Source organism: Pogona vitticeps, chromosome 3 (genome assembly GCF_051106095.1).
Source record: "Pogona vitticeps strain Pit_001003342236 chromosome 3, PviZW2.1, whole genome shotgun sequence".
NCBI lineage: Eukaryota > Metazoa > Chordata > Lepidosauria > Squamata > Agamidae > Pogona > Pogona vitticeps.
Genome location: NC_135785.1, coordinates 244,218,761 through 244,235,547, shown reverse-complemented (window position 1 = coordinate 244,235,547; position 16,787 = coordinate 244,218,761). Strand labels below are relative to the sequence as shown.

General features: G+C 42.5%; 1 protein-coding gene across 6 annotated transcripts in view; it reads left to right on the top strand.

The window, feature by feature from the left end:
• Positions 1-16,787, top strand: part of RNF17 (ring finger protein 17) — a 108,183-nt gene that overhangs the window by 15,375 nt on the left and 76,021 nt on the right. For all 6 annotated transcript variants that reach the window (XM_078390066.1, XM_078390065.1, XM_078390067.1 and 3 more), the window contains 4 exons: positions 9,509-9,609; positions 10,542-10,713; positions 13,100-13,176; positions 16,025-16,099. In XM_078390066.1, coding sequence (XP_078246192.1) covers positions 9,509-9,609; positions 10,542-10,713; positions 13,100-13,176; positions 16,025-16,099 — 425 coding nt within the window. The remainder of the gene's footprint in view (positions 1-9,508; positions 9,610-10,541; positions 10,714-13,099; positions 13,177-16,024; positions 16,100-16,787) is intronic.

Here is a 16,787-nt window from a genome sequence, read left to right as displayed (position 1 = left end):
TAGGGGAGGCTCACCGTCCGCAATCTTGCAGACATTGTAAAAATCTCACCAAACCTCTCCAAGCGAGGCAACAGTGCTTAAAGTTGTTTCTGTGGCATAAGACTTTGTTGGCAGTAAAACCTACCGACATGGACACAGGCTCCACATCCTCTTCTACTCCTTGCACAGAGGCTACTAGACGTGGAACAACCTGCGGCTCCTCAAGATGACTTAGTTTTTGGGAACATTAATCAAGATCGTTCCCCACTACTGAGTCTCGCCTTTATTCCAGCCTTAATGGACCTAGTTAAAGAGTCTTGCAATCTTCCATCATCCTCCAAACAAGTCACTTGTCGTGTGGAAAATCACTACCGAACACATGGAGTCGAATCAAATTTTCTTAGTAAGCATCCGGCACCTAACTCTATAATTGTACAATCAAACATTTCAAAAACAGGAGGGAAAGCCAAATTTACTCCAACAAACAGAGAAGGCAGGAAGTTGGACATACTAGGTCGCCGAAAGTACTCCTTTGTGACGTTCCTGCTGCATGTTTCTAATTATCGGGCTGCAATGGGGGCTTACCAGTGCCAATTATGGGCTAAGGTATTACATTGGAATCAGCCCCAGAAGAGGTCAGAACATTCCTATTCAATACCTATTCAGAGACTATGACAGTTGCCAAACATCAAAGACTTGCGTCTCGTCATGCAGCTGGTGTAGCCTCCAAATCAATGATGTCAGCAATTGCCTTACGAAGACATGCCTGGCTAAGATCCTCTGGCATAACAGAGGATGCAAAAACACACATGGGGGAACTTCCCTTTGATGCCAAAGGTCTGTTCAATGAGAAGATGGATAACACCATGGAAAATTTACATAAAATAAAAAAGCAGCAAAATCCTATACCATTCAATAACAGCTAAAATACCAGAGATACCAATAGCGAAAGTCGTATACTCAACAACAATATCAGACAACGTCACAACCTTACCGTTCCTTTAAGCAGCAAACCCAAGGCAGATTTTCTCAGGGCTCTTCTACGTCTACTCCATTCAGATCTCAGACATCTTCACAGAGGTGTCAATCCTTCCGCCCTTCCCTGAAAAATACAAAACAGTATCTTTGACTTCGGTCCAACATACTGTATAAGACCCCCTCTAACCACTCGTCTATCTCTCCATCCAAAATTGGTCACAAATTACAAAGGATGCATGGATTCTAAGCATCATTCAATTTGGTTATTGTCTAGAATTTGCAAATCTTCCCCCATTAGGACTTCTAAAATTCACACCGTTCTCATCAGCCCTAGACGAAGAAATTACAACACTACTTCAAAAACATGCCACCCAACTGGTATCAGAACAAAACATCATGGATGGCTTCTACTCCTGTTACTTCGCGGTGCCAAAAAAGGACGGGGAATCAAACCACATGGTTACATAGTCATACCCCTGTTAAAACAAAACGATTGGTTCGCCATCATAGACTTGCAAGATGCATATTTTCATATTTTCATATATCCATTCATCCACTTCATCAAAAATACCTACGTTTTATCTTCATAAATTCCACTTATCAATTTACCGCGCTCCCCTTCGGTCTGTCCACCACTCCTCGCACATTTACAAAGTGTATGGCTCTCATAGCACCATATCTCTGACTCAACAAAATCAGATTTACCCGTACATAGACGATTGGCTAGTAGTAGCGGACTCTTAGCAAAAGGCCATTCGGGATAACAGAATTGGTTCTGGACACCCTGCAAAGACTCGGTCTGAAGATCAACACAATGAAATCCCATCTCATGCCTTCTCAAACCATGGATTACATCGGTGCGAGAATCAACTCAGTGAATGCTCGCATTTTTCTTCCAACAGAACACATTCAGAAAATTGTCAAAGCAATGAAACACTCCAGTGTCTCAGCACATCACTCTCAACACCTACTAGGCCTGATGGCCTCAACAACATCTGCCTTATCACATGCACAGCTCAAAATGCGTTCACTTCAAGCCTGGTTCTTAGCACAGTTTGATCCCATGCTAGATAGCCAAAACATGTGTCTTCGTGTCACTCCAGAACTTGCAAAATAACTCGAATGGTGGACTTTCTTCCCTCACCTAACGATAGGTCGTCCGTTCCGCCCACTTAATCTCTTTATCCAAGTCATGACGGATGCCAGCCTCACGGGCTGGGGTGTGCATTGTGGCCATCACAAGATTCATGCATTGTGGACCAGACGAGAAAGGCGTCTGCACATAAACCATCTAGAACTGCTGGCAGTAATAAAAACCTTCCGTGCCTTTCTTCTTCTTCTCACAGGTCATGAAGTGCAAGTGGTATCCGACAATACCACAACGGTATTTTATATCAACAAGCAGGGAGGCACGAAATCGATGTCTCTCCTGTACCTCACAGTGGATCTATGAGAATGATGTTACACCCATGACGTGTGGCGATCCATGTATCCACCGCATGAGCTGCATGACAACACAAAGCCACGAGTGGGAACTCGACACACCCACGTTTCATTCCATCTGTCAGAGGTGGGGTCATCCTTTAATCGATGTATTTGCGACCAATCAGAACAAGAAATGCACCCTATTCTGTTCACATGCGAACAGGTCTCCCAACTCTCTGGGAGACGCCTTCATGACCCCATGGGGCAAGGACTTGCTATATCTGTTTCCACCCTTTCCTGTCATACAAAAGACTCTGATCAAAATTCGCCAAACAGGAGCCAATGCAATATTAGTAGCTCCATGCTGGTCGCGCCAGCCATGGTTCACGGCACTGCTTCACCTGGTGTCAGAATTTGTAAAATTACCTCCATCTGCGTACTCAGAATGCAGGCAGCATTTATCACTCTATTTTTTCTAGTGAGCTTGCGGCTTTGAGAGCAGACTCACCTTATCTACAGTTTTTCCGTGAAAAGGTTATCCTTTATCTGGATGTGTTATTCCTTCCGAAGGTGGTCTCTGATTTCCATATGAATCAACCACTAATCCTACCCACGTTGTTTCCTATCCCATCTTCGGATACAAAAAAGATGCTACACCCCCTGGATGTGCTTAGGCCCCTGGCGTTCTACACACCAAGGACCAAGGACTTTCGATCCTCTCCCAGACTTTTCTTGTGTTTTTATGGGCCTCGCAAGGGATTTCCAGCATCCTCCTCCACAATCTCCAGGTGGCTCGTTTCAACTGTGGCTCTGGCTTATGAACTCACAGGCTCTGTCCCTCCAGAAGGTCTAAAAGCCCATTCTGTTAGGGCTATTGCCACCTTTACAGCACTACCCCGGTGTGTTGACATTCCTGACATTTGCAGAGCAGCCACATGTTCAACAGCGTCCACATTTGTGACACATTATAGACTCGACCTAAGGGCCAAAAATGAGGCTAAATTTGGGAGAGCTATATTGATGTCTGTTCTGGAGTAACATCCCTCCTCCTGGTAAGTGAGCTTGCTAATCACCCTATTATGTGCATTCACAAAGGCCACAGTGAAGAAAGTGGGGTTACTTACCTGTAACCATTGTTCTTCTTCGTGGCCTCTGTGAATGCACACTAATGGGTTAAATCTGCACTTGTGCAGAGGCCTCGGAATATTCTAGAGCTTAAAGTAACACTTTTGGCTCCGCCCGCCAGGACCTCATGGTCCACCCGTCCTAACAGTTACCTCAGTTCCATTTTTTCCGCTGCTGCAGTTAGGTCTCCTGGCTAGAGCTCCGTGAAATTATTGGAAATTCTTGGAAAATATTTGGCTCCTGTTCGATTCTTCATTAAGGAAAGTACAAAGACTTTATTATTTAGGAGGGGAGGTGTGCGTTTTGGCCCTTTGCGAGCGTTTTCCCTCTTTCCCCCCCTTGGACTGTTCCCAGGCCTCCAAGGCTTCCTCATCTCCCAGGGTTACTTTTAAAAGCTGCATTGCCTTGGAGAGTCGCACAAAAATCTTTGTGTATGCATCGAAGCGGCCTCTGCGTCTGCAGAACCTGACCCTTTACCTCATATATAACCTAGGGAAAAGAGTAAAGCCTCTAAAACTAAGGCCAAACCCTTAGTTTTATAATCACCAACCCCTCATTCTTCGGCTATTCCTAGCCTGCCACCACAGGCTTCCCCGTCCTTGCCTGTCCTCACTCCTCAGTCTCCTGTTGAATTTCTTTCCTAGGGCTCTTTGCCTCCATCTTCACCGCCGTCGTCGGTCCCGCTTCCTCCTACTCCGGAATTATCCCTGCAACATCCTCTCCGAAAAACAAGAAGGTGAAAGCGAAGCATTTGGCGCCATCTTTAGAGATTTCCGGTCTCCGAGCCACTTGGGACCGAAGGTCTCACCCCACGGGGGTCGACATCTTCGCCCCAGTGAAGCTAAAGAGCATGTGCCTAAAGAGGACTTGCAACCGCTCAAGCTCTCTAAGAGCTATTTGAGACGTTGGAGGCAGCAAATGCAAAAGCTGTATTATCCGCGTCTGCTATACAGCCTTGCTGCGGAAACTTCATCCTCCGAGTCCTCAGAGTCCTCATCGGAATCCTCCAATGAGAGTTCGACATCGTCGGTACCGTCCTTCCCTGATATCAGGAGGAAGAGGCACCGATCGGTACCGAGGGAACCTCCGTTACTGGAGATGCCCGAACATTGATGGACCTCCCAGGTCCCGATACTCCCGCCGGCTCCGGTACCAAAGAAAGAGATCATCTCCTGATACCAAAAGACATAAGAAGAGATGGTACCATGAAGCCTCCCTGGTACAGGAGGTTAAAACATGCTGGTACCATGCCTTGGTACCAAGCAGAAGGCTAAAACATGCTGGTACCAGGGGATTAAAACATGCTGGTACCATGCCTTGGTACCAAGCGGAAGGCTAAAACATGCTGGTACCAGGGGATTAAAACATGCTGGTACCATGCCTTGGTACCAAGCGGAAGGCTAAAACATGCTGGTACCAGGGGATTAAAACATGCTGGTACCATGCCTTGGTACCAAGCGGAAGGCTAAAACTTGCTGGTACCAGGAGGTTAAAACATGCTGGTACCATGCCTTGGTACCAAGCAGAAGGCTAAAACATGCTGGTACCAGGGGATTAAAACATGCTGGTACCATGCCTTGGTACCAAGCGGAAGGTTAAAACAGGCTGGTACCAGGAGGTTAAAACATGCTGGTACCATGCCTTGGTACCAAGCGGAAGGCTAAAACATGCTGGTACCAGGAGGTTAAAACATGCTGGTACCATGCCTTGGTACCAAGCGGAAGGCTAAAACTTGCTGGTACCAGGAGGGTAAAACATGCTGGTACCATGCCACGGTACCAAGCGGAAGACTAAAACAATATATGCCCATAAGAAACGCCTGGTACTGAGGAAGTATTCTTAAGGAAGATACTGAATACTGATGATATGAGGAAGGATACTGAAAAAGAAACCAGAAGTCCTTTTTCACTTCTGATGCTCCACTTTCTTCTACTTCCCATGACTCTGACTCTGAATCTTCCGACTCCATGGCACCAGACCACTCCTAACCTGACCCTGCCAGACTCTGATATTTGTGATGGCTTTCCTCCATCCCTCATTTCCGAATTTCATTCATGTTCTAACATGATACAGAGAATCGATAAGGCTTTTGATTTAACAGTACATCAACTTCAAACAGAGTCTGATAAGGTTTATGCAGATATTGATGAGGAATCAGTGCCTTCCCTGTGCTTGTCCCTTATCCCATCTTTATTCTGCTTGCTTCAGTAGACCTGGGAAAAGCCCTTCTCTGTTCCTAAAATGTCCAGGCTTGTAGAAAATCTGTACAAGACCTATGGTACCAATGCAGATTTTTAACTAGGCATCCTCCTCCTTATGTGGATGTGGACGCCACACAAGCCAGATCACGCTCGAGATCTACTACCACACCGAGCAGCGAGGAGGTTAGAAAGCTCATCTACATGGCAGCTATGGGCGACTACCATAGCAACCTCTCTAACTGTGCACTACCCTCTCTTCAGGCAGCCCCAGCAGCATTTAATCTGAAAGGGCTTGCTCTCCATTAAGACGCCATGTCCCTCACTCAGCAAGAGAGTGTGATAGCGCATCACATTATCGAGGCCACCTCCAAACAACTCATGACTGGGGTAACCTTGCAAAGACACGATTGGCTAAGATCAGCCAACATTTCTGATTATGTCAGATTTGGAATAGGGGACTTGCTCTTTGATGGCTCTAGGTTATTCGATCCCTAGATGGCCTTCAAAGAATGAGGAAACAGCATGGTCATACAACGTTCAGCCTTATAGATCTCAAAAATTCCCATTGATGCATCAGTACTCTTATAGTGTATACAGACCTTATACTTCTCAACGAAGATATCTCCCTCAACAGTTGGCTCAGTACCACAATCCAATCAACGCGACCATCCCCACCATTCCTATAGGAAGTTGACAAAAAAATCCAACAGACACTGTGACTCCCTCCCGCTTACCACCGCTCGATTCTGCGTCACATGTTCAGTATGCTTGCTCCCTTCTTTCTGCATGGACCCACATCACGTCGGATGCCTGGGCTCTTTCCATTGTCACCTACGGGTACACCATAGAGTTTTGGGATACACCGGCTCAGCGGGTGATTTACACTCACTCTTCTACCACTCTATGAGACAAGGTAAAGATCCTTTTTGGAAAATCAGACATATCTCCTGCCACTCCAGGTGGGGGCAGATCACTACGCCCCATTTTAGACCTAAAGGACCTGATTTTTCTTCATCAGCCAGCGCCGTTTTTGCATGGTGACCTTGGAACATATCCTTCCACTAATTCGACAAGGAGATTGGTTTACTTTGATAGACTTGAGTGACGCCTGCTCCCACATCTCCATCAGAAGTGATCATTGCGAATACCTCCATTCTCTCTAGGAAGGCCCATTTTAGAGTTCAACGCCTTGCCATTCAGCTCTCGACGGCGCCTCGAGTATTCACATAGGGGCCATATTGGAATCTTGGCCGGCAAGAGCTTTTCCTTTCCCCGAATGGCATGGTCTAAATTTGTTCCCTGATATGTCGCTCCCCTCCGTTGTCTTGGATCACAGCCCATCAGGCCCAAAATCTTCGGGGACTCATGATTTCCACCACATCTGTCATAAAGCCCGTGAGGCTCAAGAGGCAGTCCCTACAGGCCTGGCATCTGCCCTGTTTAACCCCATGAAAAATACGCCCCACATATGCCTCCAGATTACTCATGAGCTTGCACACCAACCCTGCTGATAATCAACCCAGAAGACTTGGCCCTGGAAAGACTGTTTGCTCCACTCCTACCTACCTCGAGAATCGCGACAGACTCCAGTCTGGTCGGATGGGGACCCCACTGTACCAGTCTTCATATCTACGACACCTGGTCAGTGAAGTAAAACTTTCTCTTTTTTAAAAAATCTGGAATTGCTGTCCATCTTCAAAGCATTTCAGGCGCTCCTAACTCTCAACCTAGGCATGGCTGTCCAAGTTACTACGGATAATGCGACAGCAATGTACTACATCAACAAACAGGGAGGCACCCATTCTCTTCCTCTACTGTACCTGACTGTTCAGTTTTGGGAGTAGTGTCTAGAATTCCACATCTTTCTGTCTGCTGTGCACATCTCCGCCCAGGACTTCACATGGGCAGACCATCTGAGCAGGCGAACATACCAAATACACGAGTGATCTCTGGACCATTGCACATTCATCAGAATCTGCAAGAGATTTTTTTTTTGTTCCTCCCTGCCATAGATGCCCTTGCAATTGAGGTGAACAGCTAGTGTGCCATCTATCTTTCACGGCCTGGACTAGGGGTAAACTCCCATGGTGCACTGGAAGGGCTGCTTCATGTACATGTTCCCTCCAATACCTCTCCTACTGTGCATAATAGTGAAGATATGACATGACAATGCCACCGTGATCCTCATAGCTCCATACTGACCCATATGGCTGTGGTTCACAACACTGCTGACAATGTCGTCAGGCTCCCTGAGACCCCCGTCTATTCCTCATCTTCTGACCCAGAATCAAGGGAAAACGTGCCGTCCAGGTCTACAAGCTCTTCACCTCATGGCATGGAGAATTCCTCCTCAATAAACTCCATATTATCACACTCCAGGAAGCCCTCTACCAATCAATTCTATTTCTGCAATTGGCTGGCATTTACCAAAATTACTACTCGCTACCCTAAATGAAGAGGTTTTCCCGTGGTACGGCAAACCTTTACCCTCCACGGGGCCAGTCTATACCACAGTGGACTCTTCACACTGTCCTGAGTGCCTCTCGCATTCATCGTTTGAGCCACTGACCACAATTGCTGGACATTTGTTGACTTTCAAGGTTATTTCTTAGTTGCAGTTACTTCCAGTAGCACTTCAGGTGGATCCTCCCTTCCTACTTTGCCACCTGGACAAAGTTATACTGTTCCCAGATATCTCCTTCATACCTAAAGTTTCTACTGAGTTTCATATCAGTCTGCCCACTTTCTTTCCTAACTGCCTACAGATGTAGAGAGGTCTCTTCACCTTCTAGATGTTCGCAGAGCATTATCATTCTATGTTTGCAGGACTGTTTTTCCCCCGCAAGTCTAATCGCCTGCGCCTGGTGAACGCTCACTTTACCGGAACTTTGGCTACTTCTACAGCTTTTCCTCAAGGGTGTCCCGCTGTCAGACACCTGCACAGCTGACATTTGTCCCACTCCGTCAGCCTTCATCTTTCACTATTGCCTGAATCTGCGGGCCAAGGAGGATGTCATTTTTGGACGCGCGGTCCTGTCTGCTGTTTTGCCGTGACGTCCCTCCTCCTATCAGAGGCAAGCTTGCTAATCACCCATTAGTGTGCATTCACAGAGGCCACGAAGAAGAAAGAAAGGTTACTTACCTGTAACTCTGGTTCTTCGAGTGGTCCTCTGTGAATTCACACGTCCCGCCCGTCCTCCCCTCTTTCCGTCACGGCTGTCTCACCTTAGAGCAGCAGCGGAATTTGGGGAACTGAGGTAACTGTTAGGACGGGCGGACCATGAGGTCCTGGGGGGCGGAGCCAAAAGTGTTACTTTAAGCTCTAGAATATTCCGAGGCCTCTGCACAAGTGCAGATTTAACCCATTAGTGTGAATTCACAGAGGACCACTCGAAGAACCAGAGTTACAGGTAAGTAACCTTTCTTTCTTCTCTGTGAATTCACACATCCCGCCCTACCTCCCCTCTATCTGTAACTCCTGAGCCGTACCTTCAGTTTATTATGGCGGATAAAACGGAACTGAGGGCTGAGGTGGACGGAGCATTCGCTATAGGGGTAACTCTCAGCTATGTAATTTTTTCCAGAAGCTCTGGAATCTTTTGAGAATTCCTGCACAGGCGCAGTCTGAACCCTATTGTGTGCATTCACAGAGGTCCACTTGAAAAACAATGGTTACAGGTAAGTAAACCCACTTTTTATTTGTGTTATTACCCTAGTTGTACTTCTGAATTGTGCTACTTCAAGAAGAATACCTAGTAGATTTGTGTTTTAACTGTTGTGTTCCCATCCCACCGAGAAAGATACTTCAGGAGTTGGTAGCAGAAGCAAAGCTGGAAGAAGGCAGAATTGCGGGTGTTATTAATGCAAAGTTTGCAGAGATTGTCACTTCTCTAAATGCAAGGTAACAGGATTAAAATTTGTATTCTAATATTCAGTATTAATGTGAAAACCATAATTCTAAAAAGATTGGCTTCTCTCTGATTTCACTTCTTTGTTGCCAAAATGTTAGTTATAACATTATCAACATGCTTGCCTTTATAAGACAAGAAAATGGACTGGTTTTTAGTAGAGGTAGCTAATTGTAACCCAGCCTCCAACCTGTACCCATCTTACTAGAGATCCTTGGGAAGGCTGAGTGAACCTGTGAGCTCAGGGGGCAAATTGCCGTCTGTGGGGTTCCTGTCAAATAAGAGCTTGACCATCAAATGCAATGTTATGTTGTCCCATAAGATGCAACCGTGGGCCTTAATGTAATGCTTTGCTGTGTTCCTTTATGAATGATTAAATGAGAGCAAGTGCAGCACAGACAATAATATTTTATGCCTGACTTCTAGTGTTCTGCTTTCAGAATTTTTTTCTTCTATTTCTATTTCCTTTGCGAATTCTGTAGGTAGGTATTCAAGTGTTTTTAGCCTGCTGTGAATTTGATTAGCAAATCTCTTGCCCTTAGTATCTTAATGGTTCATTTATAAAACTTTTTCTACCATGAATGCAGGGCATAAAGCATTCATTTAACCTGGTTCAGCTTGGGATTGTTAAGAACAGGAAAAGCAGGTCATGAAGAGATGTTCCTTTGATGTATAGGTACACAACTATTAACATGACATGCATTGTTTCAGAGTAATTTGCTTGTTTAGAGGGTAGTATTCTTTTAAAAATACAGTGTGCCTCATCTCAGGCTTACCATCTGAAAATACAACACACATTAGAAGAAAAAAAATTAGAAGAAGAAAAAGGCTCATGAAGATAGTCATTCTTGTATACCATGTGAACTCTCTTCTGTAGTATATGATTATTTTTCCTGACATCTAGTTTATTTTTGTTTCTCATTAGGAAAAGGAAGCTAGAGACAGAATTGGTAACGAACACCAGTTACTATGTAACTGCTGTACATGGTGTTCAAGTCTCAGTTTCGCAGAAGAGAAGCAGTTTGGATGGAGCCATAAAGGTAGTAAAGCAGATGATGGCAAATCGCTCCTTAAAATCTTGTGATAATTTATATCAGGTAATTATTTCTTTGCTTTTCTGGTGGGTTCTACAAATCTCAGTAATACAAGCCACATTTCCAATCAATCAAACATGAATGCAGCTTCTGAAGACTTTGGTATGAACTAATCAGTGACAAAGCTACTGGGCCAACCTTTTTGTATTAGTATTTTCTACCAGCAGTTAATTCTTTTATATGGTAATATGAAGATCTGATTTATTTGCTCTGTAGCTGTCTTACAAACCAAAGATAAACATTTCCGAGCAGGTAGGATTAATGAATGTTCTGCATCGTCTTTTTCTCCTTTGGAATCGTGTCAAAACTGTGAGTTCAGGATTTTTCCACTATAGTTTCCTTGTTTCCAGAAAGGTAATGTTAACAGTACAGGCTATAATGGAAAAGACACATTTTAAAATATATAATATTTATAAGTTATGCAGTTGCCTGAAGCAGTGTGCAAGATTGTGGGAAACATTCAGTAAAATGTACCATGTGATCACCAGCACAATAACATTTATTTGTTTATTGGATTTTGCGTCCATCAATTTTCCAAAAATGAGATTCTAGGCAGCCCATGATAAGATTGAGTAAAATACAGTTGAAACATACAGTGGTGCCCAGCTTGACGATTACCTTGTTAGATGGTAATGATGTGGTTTTTTTGCGATTGCTTTTGCGAACGCAAAATGATGTTTAGATAGGGAAAATTTGCTTTACGATCATCGGTTCCCTGCTTCAGGAACCGATTTTTCGCTTTACAATGATCAGAAAACAGCTGATTGTTGGGTTTCGAAATGACTGCCCGCTGTGCAAAATGACTCCCTGCTGTGTTTAGGAAGGCTTTTTTGCAAGAAATGCCCCGGAAAATGGCCACCGTATGAAGGATCTTTGCTGGACGCTGAGGTATTTCGCCCATTGGAACGCATTGAACCGGTTTTCAATGCATTTCAATTGGATTTTTCATTTCGCTTGATGAGGATTTTGTTCTACAGTGATTTTGCTGGAACGGATTATCCTCGTCAAGCGAGACACCACTGTATAAGTTCAGATATTAAAATACAATTAAGTTGAAAAACATAATTCAAACATGAAATAAAAAAATTAAAGAGACCATATAGTGCCTGCTTGGTTTAAAAGCTCCCTTCTTAGGAGCTAAGCAATTGACAAACACTTGCTACAAGAAAAAAGGTCTTTACCTATTGGTAGAAGGACAAAAGGGAGAGGGCTAGGCTTGGGTAGCCTAGCCTGCCTTCATAGGGAATTTTCCAGCCTGTCAATGGCTGCAAGAAAGAAAACACTATAGAATTACAGAACATAGTAGGAAAAAGTTGACTGTTTTATAATTATCTCAAGAACAAGAGAGGCTGCTGATAAATAGTCCCAAGTCTTACTCTCCTTCAGATCAGTATTGAATTCTGTGTTCCTACTTCTTTTCCTTGCTTTATTAAAGGCCAGAAACAAAACACAAACATTGATCCAAGTCCATGTTTATTTTTTCCTTATACATTGGTGCCTTGCTTAACGGGCACTCCATTTAGCAATGAAACCGCATACCGGCGAACTTTTTGCGATCGCATTGTGATGTTTTAAATGGAAAATTTAAAATTTCGCTTACCGATCATCGCATAGCGATGATTTTTTAACAGCTGTGTTGCCTCGCTTTAGAGGCACCAAAAATGGCCGCCGCAATGGAGGATTTTTGCTTAAGGTTAGTTTTCAAGCCCATAGGAATGCATTACAGGTTTTAATGCCTTTCTATGGGCTTTTTAAGATCACTTAGCGATGTTTTCGGTTAGCAGCAATTTTTGCTGCACGGATTAACATCGCTAAGCGACGTACCACTGTATACTCTTCACTTATATACTATTCTCTGCTCAAAAGGTGGCATGGCTGTTTGCCTTTGGTACACATATTATTTATTTATTTGAAATATTTTTACTCTGCCTCCTTAAAAGAGCCCAAGACTGGTTACATCGTTAAAAAGACAATATTTAAAATTTGAATCCAGTAAGTATATAAATACTTAAAAAAGAATCGAAACAAATAGCACACTTAAAAAGGTAAACAAAATCAACACCAGAAACAATTTCAAGGCAACAAGACATAACAATCCATTTAAAACCCCTTTCAGTTAGCCAGCCTTACAATGCTTTGGAAAAGAAGCTTACAATAGAAAGAGATGCAGAACCCACTTTAGTTAATCACTTATATCCTATAGTTTTTAAATTATCTGAATGTTAAATGGTTGCTCATGTAGGTTTTACATGTCTTCTGTGCATAACTTGAGTTGGTATAAAGTAATTAATTTTATGTAAATAGCAGCTCCAACATTTAAGGCTGTGTTCCTCCGTCACTGGTAATTGCTATATTGCACCATAAATTACACAAATAATTGTTATTCCAGGTTATCCGTGATTTACAAATGACAATTGAGGAACAAGTTTTAAAACTAGACAATCTGAAAAAAAGATCACTTCCATGGTAAGCTACTGTGAATTAGTTGTCATTATGCATTCACCAAGAATGCATTTAAAGTCATTTTATGAATGCCATAATAGTTTGTATCCTGTAGTCATATCCACTGGAATTAGTCGTATAATCTAGTGATGTCTAACTTGGGTTCCATTGATTTCCATACTTCTCTTTTGAGTTTGACCTTTGGAATCTAGCCGAATTACTGCTATGGAGTAAGGACAGTCAAATGTAATAGGATATTCAAATGAACACTGGATTACAAAATATTAAATCATTTGTGGTACTACACATAAAGAAATATAATGAACTTGCGAAGGATGATAAAAGAGGAAACCATATATATATTTGTGAAGGCTTTCACGGCCAGGATCTAATGGTTGTTGTGGATTTTTCAGGCTCTTTGGCCATGTTCAGAAGGTTGTTCTTCCTAACGTTTCGCCAGTCTCTGTGGCTGGCATCTTCAAGGACAGCACTCTGTGCTCTGCTGCAGTTTGTTTGGGAGTTGAGTATTTATGGCTGGGAGATCAGCTCAACAAACTACACAGCCACAAGGACGGGTGATCACCGCACACAAAGACCAGCTAATGACACCCATCAATCACAGTAACAGATAATCTATCTTCCTTATCACAACAATACACCCACAACGAAGACACACTGATCACCATAATCACCCATCTCCTGAAAAGGTCAAAAGCTGATCTCCCAGCCATAAATACTCAACTCCCAAACAAACTGCACCAGAGCACAGAGTGCTCTCCTCTGAAAATGCCAGCCATAGAGACTGGCGAAACGTTAGGAAGAACAACCTTCAGAACATGGCCAAAGAGCCCGAATAACCCACAACAACCAAACCATATACAGTAAAGTCAACCCTCGACTTACAAACAGCCCTAGTTACAAACATTTCGACTTACAAACCACTCTGATTGAAAAATATTGACTCAACTTGAAAACTTAGATTTGAGTTACGAACCGAAAAAAACGCACAAGAGGTGGGGAAATCGCGAAATTTGAACTTTCAGTTAACAGTTGGCCATTGAAGAGGGTGCGTGTCTGCTTCCTCGCTCTTCCCAGCATTTTGAGAGTGGATTTGGAGACAGTCTTCAGACTGCTTGGTACTGTCTGGTATTGCCTGATACAGTGCTGTACGGACTGTATTTTTATTTTTTGGATTTTTTTTTATTTTTGGATTTTTTTTTATTTTTGGATTTTTAAAAGGTGTTCCCTCCTTTGCTGCCCCCTTTCCACCCAAAAGGTGCTTGTGTTGGCTTGTCTTGATTGAAAAGGTGCTTTTCAAGGTGATCTGTTGTCTGAAGGTGCTTGGTTTTTCCTTGAAGGTGCTTGTCTTGGCTGAAAAGGTGCTTTTCAAGGTGTTCTGTTGAAAAGGTGTCTGTTCCCTCCTTCCCTCCCTCTTTCCTTTCCTTTTTTTAACCTAAGTCTTAGGTTAAAAGGGGAAAAAGAAAAAATTCTGCCCCTAGTGGTAGGAATGGATTAACCGGTTTTGCATTAGTTCCCATGGGAACTAATGATTTGAGTTACAAACTGCCCCTCTACCTAAGAACCAAAAACAGCCGGAATGGATTAATTGGTTTTCAATGCATTTCTATGGGAAATGCTGATTTGACTTATGAACATTTCGACTTACAAATTTCCTTCTGGAACGGATTAAGTTTGTAAATTGAGGGTTGACTGTATATTTTATAGAGTGCACATAAAGTCTAGAATTCTGCCTGGTTAATGAGCTGGAGAGAAATTGATGAGGATTTTAAAAAAAACCCAAGTTTCTCTTGTAGACAAAAAAACCCAGCAGGGCACGAATATTCTACTAAATCTGACTTTTTTATTTCGTTTGTTTATAGTCATTGGAATATATTTTTGTAACCTGTTGCCCCCCCCCCCAATTGTCCTGTGCCATTTTTGTACCAAAGCATTCTGCATTAAAGTAGAAGTGTCACACTTAGTTGTCGGTAAATTCATCCCCTGCATGGGAATTCAAATATTTTGTATCGTAAGAGGCTTTGAAATTCACTGGGGTCAAGAAATATCCCCCAGTGCAAGGATTGCAGCTTTTAATTTTGTTGTATTTTATACAAGTTTATTAGGTTTTATTCTCCACTTGGGTTTTCTGAATCTGTGTAGATTAAGGTTTAGTGATTTTTTTCTGCCCTCACAGATACTACTTTTGACATGGAACTGTTGCATGCCAGCAGTATGTTGGAATTCTCATAAGAGACAGAAATTCAGAAATGCCCTCAAATTCAGAAGCATGTTTGACTCAGTACACGAGAGTGATAAAATTAGTAGAGAAATGTTTACTGTTTTGTGTTCTTTAAACAGCAGTGCTTTGTTTTCAAATTAGTTGTATGTTGTTTAGTCATTAAGTCATGTCTAACTCTCTGTGACTCCATGTTCCAGAACACCACCTGTCTTCCACTGCCTCCTGGAGTTTGGTCAAATTCATGTTGGTCGCTTCGATTACACTGTCCAACCATCTCATCCTCTGTCGTCCCCTTCTCTTCTTGCCTTCAGACTTTCCCAACATCAGGGTCTTTTCCAGGGAGTCTTCTCTTCTCATGAGATGGCCAAAGTATTGGAGCCTCAGCTTCAGGATCTGTCCTTCCAGTGAGCACAACCTGAGTGTTCACTGGAAATATAGTAGTATTAGGAGTATTATTAATACTCCTGATATAGTATTAGGAGTATTAATACAGCTCAGTGTAAATATAGTATTATTAGCAGATGTGCATACAAAACAGGCATTCTGTTAAGAAATATACCTGTTAGTACTCCATATAATACAACATTTTCTAAAAATCGTATTTCTAACACAGATTTTGTATTTCCAATACAGTTTTGTCATGGATTGTGATGAGATTACACCTTTCTTTGAAAACATGGGGAAATTTTTCTTTGACATACCTAACAGGTAAATACTTTGCTCTAAGGGAAAAACAGCAGTGAGAATTCTTCATTAGTTTTCTCAATATCCTTCAATTTGCATTTCTTTTTAATTTAATGGTACAGGACAAATCTTTTCAGGGAATAAAGAGTGAGCTGATCTCCGAATATAATGCTGAAATAAGCTGAGACTGATTGATATTCAAGCTCTCCTTGGAATTGTATAATGCATAGGATTTTTAATGGATTGGATGCAGTCATTTGGGTTGTGTCCAGGTTAAGGGTAGTGAAATAAAGAACAAAATTTGTTGGTAGTTGTCTCCCTGTGCAAGCATTAGCAGAACAATCAGCCAAATGAAGTAATAATAAATTGTATAATGGTGTAGATAAGCAGGATCAAAACGCTGAATCTGTCATTATTTACCTTGTATAAGTATAAATTCGGATTTAATTTCAGTTCTGTACTAAAATCACAATACAATCTGGTAAAAGCATGTATGTTTTCTCAGATTCTGCATAGTTGTCTGGTTTGTAAAATACTGCCGAAAGTGTACTACTGTATACAAGTGTAATATTTTGGACCTGTTTGCTCTGTAAAAGCAAATTAATACTTAAGGTCAATAAGCATTTTGAGCAGTTAATTGTTTTTAGTGGTATTTAAATTATTTCCTCTAGATAGCATAGCCCCTTGCTTTTTATTTGACTGCTGACATGTA